Source organism: Cannabis sativa, chromosome X (assembly GCF_029168945.1).
Source record: "Cannabis sativa cultivar Pink pepper isolate KNU-18-1 chromosome X, ASM2916894v1, whole genome shotgun sequence".
Taxonomy (NCBI): Eukaryota; Viridiplantae; Streptophyta; class Magnoliopsida; order Rosales; family Cannabaceae; genus Cannabis; species Cannabis sativa.
Genome location: NC_083610.1, coordinates 81,620,932 through 81,635,098, shown reverse-complemented (window position 1 = coordinate 81,635,098; position 14,167 = coordinate 81,620,932). Strand labels below are relative to the sequence as shown.

Sequence of the window (14,167 nt, the reverse complement as noted above, 5' to 3'; positions counted from 1 at the left end):
AAAAATTATTATTAAACAAAATATAATTACATACAAAATGTGATTTATTTCCTAATTTAAATAGTATTACCGTCAAAAATTAAATTTACCTTCCAAATCATTCAACTAAAAATACATCTTCCGTGCGCGTTGCAAGAACTCGCTTAAAATGCATATTTTTTCTTTTAAAAGTTATAGGTTAGGCGGCTCAGCCGGTGACGTGAGGTAGAGCCAATTAGCCAAAGAGCCTTTATTTCTGTTGTTGTATTTTTATTTTTAAATTTAAAATTTTTTTAAAAAAAAAGGAGACGTCAAAGTCAAAGTCAAAATCAGTGACGGCCCTTGATTACAACACCCACCCATCCAACGGCTGATAATATCTCACCAAACTCGCTTTCTCATTAGCCACCACACAGGACGGCACTATTTCTCTAAACTAATATTTATAAATTAAACACCCATTTAATATTTTTTTTAAGAAAAAATAATCTTAACATACACATTTTTTTTTGGGAAAAGATCTTAAAATTAATCAAAGAATTATAGAATTTTTAATATGAATATGAATACTTGTAACTGGTCTATATCTTTTATAAGGAGAACAAAGTACGAAAGAAGTAACAAATTTAAAATAGAAAGCCAGTAAATAAATAAATATAATTTTTTTTTTCTCAAAAGAAAATATATTTTTTAAAAAGGAAAGGAAAAAATTAAAAGAAAATTATGAAGACATATAAAAGAGTTTGAGCCTCTGATCATTCATACACGTCGTTGCTTCTCCTCGCTTCTCTCTCTAAAAAGGAACTTCTTTCTCTCTCTAAAGTCTGCAAATAAAAAAAAAAAAAGAAAACTTTCTTTCTCAATTCAGACGAAGAAAGGTAGTAGAACCAGAATTCGAATATTTTCTTTTTCTTTCTTTTAAATTCATTCGTCTGTGAATTTGAACTTATGAATATGAGTTTTTTTTTTTTTTTTAATTATTATTTTGTATTCTGACTGGTTTAGAATTGCTTGGCTTTCTTTTTCTTCGATTATCTGTGCCTTATCTTTCTTGAGAAAATTGCAAAAGAGATTATGATGTATATATTTATATATATTTTGGAATATCGGATTTTACGATGGAATTGTTTTTCGGGTGTTTCTCTGTTTCGTTATTATTTATTTTGTGGGTGGGTTAGTAGCTTGTTATGGGGTTGGTGTGTTTGATTCAACGCGAAATATAGTATTTTTTCTCGGGGAAAAAAGTTAAGGAAAGAAAGTAAAACCAAACCTTTGGTTTTTCTGGAATATATGGAGGAGTAGAGCCACAGTGATCCTTTGTTTCTGTTTGGGGTTTTCAGTTTTATAAGGCCCTCTTATTACGGACAAAGAGTACTGATAATTATAGATGAGCTAAGAAATTGGAGTGGAGAATATTTCAACCATTAGAGCCCTAATTTTCAGGAATATAAGATGGGGATGGGACCATCTGGCTCCTCTTTTTTCTCTTCTCCTTGTTTATTTCTTTTATGTCTTAAGATAGTCTGAATATGGGGTTAGCTTCGTTCTTCGTGAAAACGATTCAGCTAGCCTATTGTGACAGAAGGTCTTGCCCTCCATATCTTGATGCTTGTGTATCCTTTCTGCCCTTTGTTATAATTAAATAGTTTTGTCAAATCATATCCATATCAGTCAAAAACCGCTAGCAAAAGACTTGGTTTTTAGTATATGTTTGTAGTTCGAGTTTTGAAGTTTATGAAGTGGGTTTATTAATCTGAAGTGTTTAGAACTGTTTTGCTTGTTTATACTTCCAACTGAGGAATAAATCAATACTACGAGGTTGGTTTCTGGAAGGAAGCTTTTTATGGAACCTCTTCTCTGTTCACCAGGCTCCTGAACTTGGAGACAATATTAAAACATTAACCTTGTTTAGTAGAAGACTTATGTTGATACGCATCATATGTGAGATCATATTTCTGTCTCTTTTGTTGCCAACACTTGACTTTTCTTCATTAGTTTGCATTATAAATTTTCTCTGGCCTATTTTCTGCACGTTCATCCTTCATGCCTTTCTTTCCCCTTTTCCAATGCTCTTTCAAATTCGTGTGAAGTTTTTGTTCTCTCTCTCTCTCTCTCTCTCTCTCTCTCTAGTGTGTGTGTCTGTGTCTATCTTAATCCTTTCAGTGACTTGCTAGCTAATGTAGCTTTTGCTTACAAATTACATACTCCGTGTTATGAAAGTTAACAGAGGAGAATGCATATCATGTGCAAAAGAGAACTATCACCTCTTAGAATATAAACCTTTTTATTTTGTTTGGAATGCTTTTGGCAATCTTTTGGGGGGGGGGAGATTTGTTCAAGTAGATTGATTTCTCTGCAAGTCAATTCCAATGAATCTTCATAGTTACTATTGCATGCTGTATGTTGTCTCTTATGGAATTGACTTGCAGAGAAATCAACTTAGCTTTATGATTCTGACCATTTTATTTTTTGGCAATTATGTCGGAAGCAGAACCTGGAAATTATATTAACCAATCATAACATACTTTTATTACCTCTTACAGATTTAACTACTATACAAGCTCATACATGGACGAGTATCCTGGAAAACGAACTCCTGATGACCTTGTTATCTCTAGAAAGGGGTCTGTTTTAAGAGAATCTCCTAACAACAGAGATAACAATGCCCAATTCTGCAACAGAATTGGATGCAATGGAAGACCAAACTCCACAAAGGCTACCCAAACTGGAAAAGCCAAACCTTGGAAGCCTTTTGCGCGTGCATCTTCTAGTGGGAAGGAGATAATTGGAAGTTCTTCTAGGACAAATGCTTCTGTCAGCAATTCAAAAAAATCCATCTCAGAGGCTTGTAAAAAGCTTTCTCCTCATATGGAAACAGATTCGTCAGAGACTAGCAGTATCCAGGATGAGCCAGAAGGTTCAGACCCGATCACTCCATCTGGAAAGATTCAAAGGGGACTAGTGAAGTCTAGTGAGATCTCAATGATGGAAGTAGGAGGCTCTAGTGTAGCATCAAATGCACTATCTCGTAGGAAATTTAACCAGAGTTCTGGAATGAGCAACCAGGCTGCTTCAGGAAGTCCCTCTGCGTCTTCCAGATCGAAAAACACAAGCATGCAGCCTCATGCCGGTGCAACCAGGTATGGTTTGAAAAGTCTAAAATGCAATTCGATATCTGATGTTGTCCCATCAAGTTGCTCATCATCGCATGCGAGCTTCAGTAAAAGAAGGGAAGCTGTAAAAAAGAGAAATTCTGAAGCAGAAAGTAGTTCCAGTGCCAAAGGGAAGAAGATCAATGGGTCATTATCTGGACAAACTTCCAGTTCTAATGGCATTTCCATTTCTGATTCAAGAAGAGGTAGAAATATGCCTCTTAATAGGGATAATAGTCCTGCATCAGTTAGGACTCGGAGGTCAGTCAACAGTCAAACAAGGCTTCCAAATGAAGGAAGTGGAAACAATTTATCACACAATGGTTCTCCTGTGGTTATTCCACGGCGGTCCCACCGTGAGATATCTATGGACATGAGTCCTAGTTCATCACAGCTATTATCCACCGAAGCTCCCTTCGGTCACCCAAATTCGTATGGTCGATCAGGTAGTAGCAGTGAGGATATGCACAATATTTTACCATCTGGTCCAGCAGAAGTTGGTTTTAGTCGATCTTTAGCGAATCGAGATAATAGGCGTCGATACAACATGGATGGAATTGCAGAGGTAGCTTCTCTGCATTTTTTTTTTGCTGTTGTAAAGTTCTGTTGTCAAAGAGCTTCCATACATAATATGAAGTTGCAAAGTGTTGTGAACATATCCTCTGAATTACTTTATTTAATTGTGTGTCTTCTCTGATGTTTTCTTACAGCAATTTGTTTAATCATTTCTGCAGGTATTATTGGCTCTTGAGAGAATTGAACATGATGAAGAACTAACATTTGAGGTAGTTGATTTATATTTACAAATACATATATATTTTCGATGACTGACGACGACCTGTTAATAACTCTATTTTGCTTAAATCATTGCAGCAATTGCTTGCTCTGGAGACCAATTTGTTCCTTAATGGCCTTAGTTTCTATGATCAACATAGAGACATGAGACTGGATATCGATAACATGTCATATGAGGTTTGTTATTGCTATAATAGTATTATAGGTTACAATTGTTTTCTTTTCTATTATCTTGATTATCTTTTCTTTAATAACGTCTTTGGGGTATTTACTCTGTTTTGCATATAAAACCTTTTTTTCAACATGATGCTGCCCAAGGATTTTTCTTTTTAAATAAAAAACAATAGAGGGAATTAAAGAAAAGAAGAGATTTATTTCTTTCTTTTAAGCATTCTTTCTTGTCTCAACATATTAGGCTAGCAGTTTATCATTCTTATGTTACTATTACCATGACAGGAATTATTAGCCCTTGAAGAGAGAATGGGTAATGTGAGTACAGCACTTCCAGAAGAAGCACTGTCTGATTGCCTTAAGAGAAGTATTTATCAGTCTATGCCTTTAGAAGGTGTGGCCATTGGTAGCAATGATGATGTCAAATGCAGTGTCTGCCAGGTCTTCTTTCAACAACTCTGATAACTTTTATTAATTTGTTTGGTAGTTAGAAAGTTGTAATTAAAACTAGCAGCCGTGGTTCAGTGGTTATGCCTATTGGCCTAATTGAATAGGGTAGAATGGGATTAGGTTTAGGTTTGAATACCATTAAATTAGAGCAGACATTATATGGGCTATTTTACATCATTTACTTTGAGTTTTTTTTTTTAAAAAAAACAGCTGTTACTAGGATGGGGAAATTTACAGAATTCCTATTATAAATTATACTGTAAAGTAAACCATTCTAACCCAAAGTCTGTTTCTTGATAATTTTGACCTAACTACAACCTTCCAAGTAGATTAGATCACTTTCGAGCTTGGTTGTGAATCCTTTTTCTGTTGTGTCACTTACAATGCCTGTTGATTTTTTTACAGGAAGAATATGTGGGTGGAGATGAACTTGGAAGGTTGCAGTGTGAGCACAGATTTCATGCTGTTTGCATACAACAGTGGCTGGGTCTTAAGAACTGGTGCCCGATATGCAAGTCTTCAGCGGCTCCTTCACCTTCAACTTCACCAAACCGACACTCCACATAGATATAGTAGTTCTTTTATGTGCCAAAGTGAGGTACATTGTGTACAAATTTAATGGGTTTCTTCTTGTTCTCTTTTTTCTACTTTTTTTTTTCTTCCTTTAAATTATTATTTTATATCCACTTTGTTAATGTACATATCGATTCTCTTTTATCTCCATCAACTAATAAGCCCAAGTATTGGTGCACATAGCAGGAACTCTGCACTCATTTACAAAACTGTGAATATTCACAAGTTGTTTTTATGAATCTCTCTCTCTCTCTCTCTCTCTCTATTATTTTCTGTGGTTGCAAGTATTCTTTTTTTTTTTTTTCTCTTTCTTTCATGTATTAAAATTTGCTTCTTCTTGAGTATTAGACTCTAAACTCACATTGCTAAGTTGGTTACAATAATATAGTAATATTCACAAGATTGCAAGGGTCTTCTTAATTGGAAATTGGTTATGCTCAAGATAAGCTGTTAAACTCATAATTCACAAACAAGTTCAAATCTACTTTTATACAGATCAATTAAGATGCTTTTGTTGCACAAGCTCCATAAAAAGATATGATAACATCATCTGATAGTAAAGTGCACCCCAACCTAACCCAACCCAATCCAATTGATTGATTTGTCAAGCTCGAGTTGAGATTCAGGTGGTAGTGGAAACAGCAAAGGGATACTTTGTTCAAAAACTTTGTTAAGTACATATAACTTGGTTTAAGAAATTTTAGGAGCATTAACCCTACCAATGAATGGTCTTTCACTTGCTCAAAAAGAGTAATAGAAGTTAGGTAGTGGTGTTTAACACACCCGACGAGGTGGCGACGAGGTGGCGCTTGATTATTGATTTTCTTTAATAATTATTAAATTAAAAATATATGAGAACTTGATATTTAATTACATTAAGAATAATATGTCGTCTTATAATAGTGCAAAGTAGTACTGGTGTCTTTTAGCATTTACTCCAACGTTAAATATGATGATGTGCACAACATCATTCATCATTGAACATAAGCGTTCTTAAGAACCAAACTTGCATTTAAAAAAACAACCAATTCAAACTAATGTCAAATTTCAATCTTCTTACTATAAAATTAAATACACAAAAATTGTAACTTTTTAAATAAATACATGTTTTAGTAGCCTGTTTATGTGAAATTGTGTGTAAAACTAGCATGTTTATGCGAATGGAAACTGGATTGGACACTGCCATAAATATTTGAATCTCCTTAAGAGTCATACATGCAAAAACAACATGATTCCACCCTTGATTTCCATTTCAAAATAAGAGCAAGGATGTGATGAAATCTTCAAAACACAAAATCATTCATAAAAGATGGAGCATCGTTGTTTTTTAAGCATTGCCATTTGGATAATTTCTTCTATTTGGATAATTTCTTTGATTGATGTAAGTTAATATCGAATTATATATATATATAAAATATAAATAAATATTAATTTAGAATAAGATACACAAGTCTTGTAATGAATTGCACTATTCTAAACACCTGAAAAAGGACTTGATATACAAGTAAAGATGTGATGTGATATTTTACATTTAAAAGAACCAAGCTTGGAACACTTTCAAGAGATAATGTATAATAACTCTTCAAATAAATGAGTTATAATATTTCAATAGCTATAAAGTAAAATTATATCTCAAAACTCTTAAAATAACTCTTCAAATAAATGAGTTATAATATTTTAACTCATAAATAGTATATCTCCACATTTAGCTAAGGTCTCTTAACTAAATATTTTTTATTATTATTTTTTGTTATTTTTTCTCACATTATTTATATTAATAAATACATATATTAAAAGACTACGTAGTAGTTGATGTATGATATTATGTAAAAATTTGAGATAAAATAAAAAAAAAATCGTAAAATATTTTAAATGATAAAGTAGAGAAGCTCGTGGGAGGGAGTGTTCTTCTTATATGTAAGCTTTTCACATTGGAAAATGATACCTAAAGGGGACACACAAACATTCGTTCTCACACATGCTTCCATCTTTCTAGCGGCAGCAGAGATTTCAAGGTCAAAAGTTTCAGATACACCTCAAACAAGCCGTTCCTTTTCAGTTAACAGGCAGTAGATAGCTTTGGTATAGTAGGCAACTATTACCAGCATGTCATGATGAACAAAAAAAGAAGAAAAGGTCAATCTAAGCAGTTCCATATATGATGAATAATAACAATGAAGTGAAATTCTCAGCAGTGGTACATATAATCACTCAATGTAAACAGTGAAGTGATACAATTAAGGAAAGTTCGACGGATTATAAGGTGTTATTGATACTGGAATTCAAATTGATTATCAGATTTTAGAAATACATACAGAGCAACACTCTAACTCTAAAGTGATTTCACCTTTGAACAAGTTACGTAACAGTATTCCCTGCAAAACTTTCTCAGGTTCCTCTTTCACTGGCTGTCAGTCGCGCCAAGAGCTAAAAGGTAATACCAGTTCAGCTTCAGCCAATGTCAACGATAAACATACAACGACACAACCAAACACGGGTCTTTAATTGAAACATTTTTCCATATGTAGCTGCAATTAACTAATCCCTGACCGAGCTGGTCTGCAGTGAGCAGATAAGAGACATTTTAAGCTCAATGCAAAGGGCATCATCGTGTTGCAAGGGCCAGAGGTTTCCCCAACTGGGTTTCATCCGGTCCTCCTGGCAATGACGAGAGAACTAGGTGCATAGGTGCACCTCCCACAACTCAGGACATATGAACCAGAACAGACTTCCAAGCATAGCTCTGGAGGAAAACTCTTTGGAGATGTTTCATTCCTCAAGAGCATGCATACAAATCTTTTCCAGCAGCAATGGCCAATCTTCACCAAGTTGATGTGGATTCAACTCCATGGCAACCTTAAAATCAAGCAACGATATTGAGCACTGTGGTCTTGGATCCTGCATAGCTTCCAAGGGTGTGTTGCTGCTGTTCATATGCAAGTGATTACTAGTCCACAAGCCATTAATAAGTTTGCTTTGAAACTGCTGCTTCTGGGCAGGGTGCTTTCTTAGTTCCTGCGCAGTAGACCTTGACCCAACCAACTCAACACAAGATCTGATTAATCGCTTCAAGTAAACATCCAACATATTGTTCAGCAAACTAGCACATTCAACAGAAACACCTTCTAGACCTTGTGCTGCAGCAATATGCTCCATTCGTTTTCTCAGTGAATCCGTATCAGACAACCCACCACTGTCGTAATAGCTGGAGGCTTCTCCACCGTTAACAACTGGTGTGGTTTTGCGGGCCCCACCTACACCGGCTGAGCAAAATGGAATCCCAAGAGGTGCAATTAAAGGACTTCTAGAAAAGCTTAAGCAGTTAGACAGTTCCACCTCCTCCCCATCATCTATAACAGCTCCTCTGGCCCGATCTATCCTTGGTTTTTCTGTAGGCCGCACAGCCACTGCTTCCCTTTCAATCTCAGGCAGCTCAGCAACTGGTTGAAGATGTTGCACTGGTCTCTGGTAGTCACATGGAGTCACATCCCCATTCTCCATCCCAACCTTACTGCCACTATCTTCTGCACCATTTGAAGGGTGCAAGACACTATCTACCTTCCCATTTGGTCCAAGAGGACTTGGTCTATCCTTGAGCTTACGATCACGTATCCCAGACCTTCCCTTTCGAGGTGACATGGGCAAAACTCCATTTGACCAAATGGGTACATTTTGATTTTGATTCGGAAAAACAATTCCACCATGCTCGTTCACATCTTCTCTGCCAGGAGAACTATTTGTAGCTTGTAGCCCAAGTTTTGAGAGACCTGATATATGAATTGGAGGTGGGGTGTTGGCTTGGCATGCATTCTTTAAGATTGACTTTATAAAATGATTGTGCAAAGTGATATTCTCATTACCAAGCTCTCTACAGCAGAACTTATCAAATTCTTTCTTGCTCAGTTTCTGACTCAACAGCTTATTCAAGTAATGAAAGTACCTTTTTGACCTCTCAACTCCTATCCTCTTCACTAACTGCGCTTTCAAGTCGGCCAAGTCAATTCTTGAATACTGCTGAGGTTGCATTTCTCAAAAAAGAGGTTCATACACCATCCACAAAATCTAAAGAAAAAGAATCCAAGTTCCCCAATTCAAACCAAATTGCAGTTATTTCTGTTTCCAGACAACCCCACGACCCGGCACATGACTCATTCGAAATCAACTCAAAAAGTTCTGCATATATCAATAAACAGAGGTACAAGTCATTCAGCAAATTAAATATCCCCAAAAACCCTAATTTCTGACTGGATAGCAGTCAGTCTTGAATCAGAAAGACCCCTAATTCTTCCATCCAACAAAACATACAATGCAACCCCAAATCTCATCTTCTAGGAACCAAAACCCTAGAGATCAAGCCCAGTAGCGAAATTCACTAAATCCCACCAATAAAACACGTAAGCGAAGCTTAAATTCACGAAAATCATAACAAATCAAAACCACAAGTTTAAAATCACCATACTTTGGGGCCAGAACAAGACGCTCTTCGCGAAAAAGACGAACTGCAAAAAATTACACACCACCGCGCCAATTAAAACCCGCCTATATATTCGAACAATTCAAAAGCTCAGAACTTCAAAACACAATAATTCAAATTTGAGGGAATGAGATCTACATGTTCAATAGATTTAAGTTAATAAAGGAAAAAGTAGGAATTGCAGAAGAAAAACAAAATAGCCTCCAGTGAAGCGCCAAAGTAAAAAATTATAAAAAAGAAACTAACTTTAGAGAGGGAAAGAAATAGGGTTATAGGATTGATTGAAGTCTGACCTCAACAAAGTAAAGGAATTTCAGATAAATCGAACACCACCCAATCAGTAACCCAGTCGGTTTGGCTTTCAGAGCTTCGCCCCCTGGCTTTTCTATTTTTCTTCTTTGCTGGGTCTCTCTCTCCTTGTTCTTCTTCAGAAGTGTTTCTCTCTCTAAAGAGTATTGAATTGGGACTGCATTTTTGTGATGAAAGTTTCTGTAGGTTTGCTGATAAAATGAAGCTCTCTCTCTCTGCTCTCGCTGAAGCTTCGATCGCTGCTATAACTCTTTTCTCTCTCTTCGTATACCTCTATCAAGGTCTTTTCTTTCCTTTATTTTTTATTTTTTATTATCTAATTTAATTTATTTATTTATTTATACTTATCAAAGTGAGAAACATGAGTTTAGTAAGTTTTAGTCACTTTCTATCTATTATCTATGTGTTTCGTTATTTGAGATTAAATATGGTTTTTGTCCTTACTATGACAGTAAAATAATATCTGAATATGTGTAAAAATAATTTCTATTTTTATTTTAAAAAAGTAACTCTTATTAATTATATATATGTAATTAATTGTTTTTTTTTTCAATAAAATATTAATTATTTATAAAAAATTTACATGAAAAATATAAAATAATATTTTTATTATACTTTTACCCACACATGACTTGGACAATATTTTTATTTTTATTATTTGGATAAATAGTGGCATAAGTACCCAAAATTTTATGTTTCTAAGCGGTATAAACCCACTGTTTATTTTTAGCGGCATAAGTACCCAATGTTTGCAAAACTGTAATTTTTCTTTAATTGTGTCAGTACAGACTCTGATATTATCTTAAACAGGGCACATATAAGGCCTAAATTTTTGATCATCGGGTCTAGATAAAAATATATAGTATCAGTTACTTCTAAATGTTCTTTTAATAAATTCAAAATAGAGTCTGTACTGACAAAACTGGAAGAAAATTACAGTTTTACAAACATTAAGTACTTATGCCACTAAAAATAAACATTGGGTTTATGCCGCTTACAAGCATAAAACTTTGAGCACTTATGCCGCTCTTATTATTATTATTTGATTTATTAAAATACCTCTTACACACATCATACATGCAAGGTGATGTCACTATCTCACTCAAAGTTTTCTCTCTTTTTTTTTTTTTATTTTTTTTATTTTCAGTTTTGATTTTGAATTGGATACTCATGATCATATTCAATTTCTCCACACGATTTCAACCTCGATCATTCCATCATCTCAACTTCTTTCCCACGATTTCTATTCTATTTTTTTTTTTTCTTCTTCTACAATTTTCTATATAATGGCAATAACTCCCTTATCATCTTCTCCATCCCCTGCTAAAAAAAAAATACTTGTTAAATATCCTAAAGCTCCAGACATGGGTGTCAAATCGGTTGGAAAAAAAAGAAAAGGAAAAAGAAAGTTAGATGAAGATGATTTTGTTGCGCCCTTACCTAAATAGAGGAAGGCTTCTGGTAATAAGAAATTTAAAAGCGTTTAATTTCTGATGGTAAAAAGGAGAAAAAACAAGCTGCTCATTTGATTGAAGTTTGTTTCAAGTGTTTTTTTTTTAGTTTCTATTCTAATTTTGTCTCTATCACTTTTGGATGGTGTTAATGTATTTTGATACACGTTGTTTCTTAGTCTCTTTTAGGTTTGATTTGTTATTTCGATCGTTTCAGGTTCATTTGTATTGCTCATTAGTTGGTTTTAGGATTTCTTTTGGTTTCTCAACTTCGGAATCAATTTTCGCTTGTTAACCTTTTCTGGGTGTTGCTGTTATTTGTGATTTTATGTTTTAAAATAAGTTTTTGCATATTTTATTTTCTTTATAAGCTGGGTTTTGTGTATATATGTATATAAAGGTATAACTACCATATGATTTAGTATTTCATATGTAAATTTTTAATGGTTATGTTAATTTATCGTTGTTTATTAGTTATTTTGTAGTTTTTTATTATATCTTTAATGTTGTATTTTAGTTGTTTATAAATTTTACTTGTCTGACTATTTTAGGTCCGAGTGTTATTCTACTTGCACTTATAGTGTTATTGAAAATATTATGAAAAGTAATGGGGATGTGATGAAAATATTTTGTGCCACTCAATTCGGTCCTTTTTTGAATATTTAAGTGTACAAATTCTATCCTCAAGTTGTTCATATCCTTTTGTTGAATAAAGCAGGACAATCCCAAAGAAGTGATTGTTGCAGTTATTGTTCAGCTTTTGTCATGATTTTTTAGTTGTTATGAACCAAGATGTTAAAACTTGTGTTAAATTTATAGTTTTATTACTTTTTCTTGTTTAAGAACATATTGTCAAAAAAAAAAATAGTGTAACAACAAACTATTTGAAACTTTACATTAACATGTCAAATAAGGTGTTTTAATAATACGTTATGATTTTGTTTATATTTATCATATGTGATACAACTTTAAATCATCTGTTGTGCAACCATTGAAAAAGAAAAGAAGACAATGTAATATAACTATTTAGAACTTTGCATTAACATGTCACATATGATGTCTCATATGCATTACTAGTAGAGGTAAAGTTTTGTCTATTGCTTGGTTATAGTATGTCTTCCGGGTGTGACCTTTTTGGCCACATTTATTGCATCTATTCATGCCTTTAATCAAAGCAAGAGCATGAGCACATGTCATTCTCTCTTTTTAATTTATGTTGCAATTACATGTTTTATCTTTCAAGTTCGTAACACTTCAAACAATTTTTTATTTATAAGCTTACCTATGTGTTTGACTATAATAATTAAATATTAAATGTAAATAAAATCAAAACAACGATAACAAACTTGTATAACAACTAAAATGATAATAAGACAGCAATTGGACAATGCGTAAACAATATATTGGTAATTATGTATGTAGATATTTCAGTTGCAATTGAGTGTTTTTTTAGTTGCATTATAACACTTGTTTCAACTTTTGTACTAGTTTTTCATATTTGCAATCTCTTGAGATAAATTTACTACTAGCTTTGTAATTTACATAATTCATTCTTGGATCAAACTACTTATTATAAAATATGAGAAATGAAATTGGGTCCCCTTCTTGACATTTTCAAAAATCGATTATGGTTAGTCAACTATGAGAATACTGTAAAGAAACTGAAATACAACATGTAATTGGAAGTAGTGCATGTGTTGTTAGGCATCTACTTTACAATCTTAGCCCAACTATAAACGCCCACTATGTAATATAGACAAACTTTTGCTCTATTTGATCCTGATTTTTGTCATAATGATATATTAGTATCACAACTATTAGGAAACTGATAAATAACATACTAGAAAAATGTAACTGACATCGTTAAGAAAAAAAAATTAATAAAGCTTTGATACATTGATGAACAATGGCTTGTATGTTAGGAATTTTTTGTGAAGAAACAACAGTAAGAATATTATAAACCAGCGTGAACTCAACTAATGTTAAAATATAATAATACTGACCACATTAGAAATATTTTGTATGTGAGCCTTGTGTAGAATTGTCATGTAAAATAATTGCAAATAAGATAAACCATTGTAAAGTTATCAGCTTGTAATTATTGTCTCGTCAATTATTGGAGTGTTGATAAAACGAACGAGCAACAATAATACAACTACATAGAATTACAAAAATAAAAAAAATAATGCTGTCAAATTTGTGGTGCAAGATGAATATGAATGTACTCTATTACTGGCTATTGAAATTGAATAAATACATGATTGAAATTCTTTAAAACAACGCTAATGCAACATATATAATATTAGCTTATGTAGTGATAAATTGTTTTTGAATTATATCTGATTTGGATTGATCGGGAGCTCATAATCTATTTTTTTTATCTTCATTTTATTATGAATCTACTAATTGAATTTACGAGAATTAGTTTTTATGGAATTCAAATTATAATTTAGGGTTGAATTTAAGTTTTAAGCCAGTTTTTCAACAAATTTTTGCATCAGTCGATAATTTTTGTTGTTCGGGTTGATTTTGTTCTTCTTCTTAGGTGACGTCGCCAGAATTAGTGATGTTTCTTGGCCTGCCTAAGTTGATTCATCGTTACTGGCTAGTTTCAATTGCATGAAGATTTTGTTTCTATGAAGCATGGATCGTATGGGTTGAAGGTGTATGTAAGATGTATTTTTGTAATTTTTTTTATTTGGTTGTATAAATATTTATTTGAATAGCTCATAGTATTTATGTAATATTGTTTTATTTTTTAGTTATAACTAAAAAAAACCCTTATTTATAAGAGAAAAGCGTTATGAAATTTT

At 33.2% G+C, this 14,167-nt stretch overlaps 2 protein-coding genes across 7 annotated transcripts; one reads left to right on the top strand and one right to left on the bottom strand.

Moving 5' to 3' along the window:
* Positions 1-601: 601 nt before the first annotated feature.
* On the top strand, positions 602-5,359 carry LOC115700107 (E3 ubiquitin-protein ligase MBR2). 2 transcript variants are annotated; one of them, XM_030627668.2, is made up of 6 exons: positions 602-857; positions 2,523-3,696; positions 3,866-3,916; positions 4,005-4,103; positions 4,383-4,538; positions 4,953-5,359. In XM_030627668.2, the coding sequence occupies exons 2-6, from the start codon at positions 2,548-2,550 to the stop codon at positions 5,112-5,114; spliced, it is 1,617 nt and encodes a 538-aa protein (XP_030483528.1). In that variant the 5' UTR covers positions 602-857; positions 2,523-2,547; the 3' UTR covers positions 5,115-5,359. The 2 variants fall into 2 exon arrangements, with proteins under 2 accessions (XP_030483528.1, XP_030483533.1); XM_030627673.2 differs by lacking the exon at positions 602-857 and adding an exon at positions 1,026-1,920.
* Positions 5,360-7,257: 1,898 nt separating this feature from the next.
* On the bottom strand, positions 7,258-10,267 carry LOC115700092 (uncharacterized). 5 transcript variants are annotated; one of them, XM_030627654.2, is made up of 3 exons: positions 9,888-10,267; positions 9,580-9,659; positions 7,258-9,293 (listed from the first exon to the last, which is right to left on the bottom strand). In XM_030627654.2, the coding sequence occupies exon 3, from the start codon at positions 9,144-9,146 to the stop codon at positions 7,890-7,892; it is 1,257 nt and encodes a 418-aa protein (XP_030483514.2). In that variant the 5' UTR covers positions 9,147-9,293; positions 9,580-9,659; positions 9,888-10,267; the 3' UTR covers positions 7,258-7,889. The 5 variants fall into 5 exon arrangements, with proteins under 5 accessions (XP_030483514.2, XP_030483518.2, XP_030483521.2 ...); XM_030627658.2 differs by having other exon boundaries at positions 9,580-9,728; positions 9,888-10,226; XM_030627661.2 differs by having other exon boundaries at positions 9,580-9,619; positions 9,888-10,226.
* Between the last annotated feature and the right edge of the window lie 3,900 nt (positions 10,268-14,167).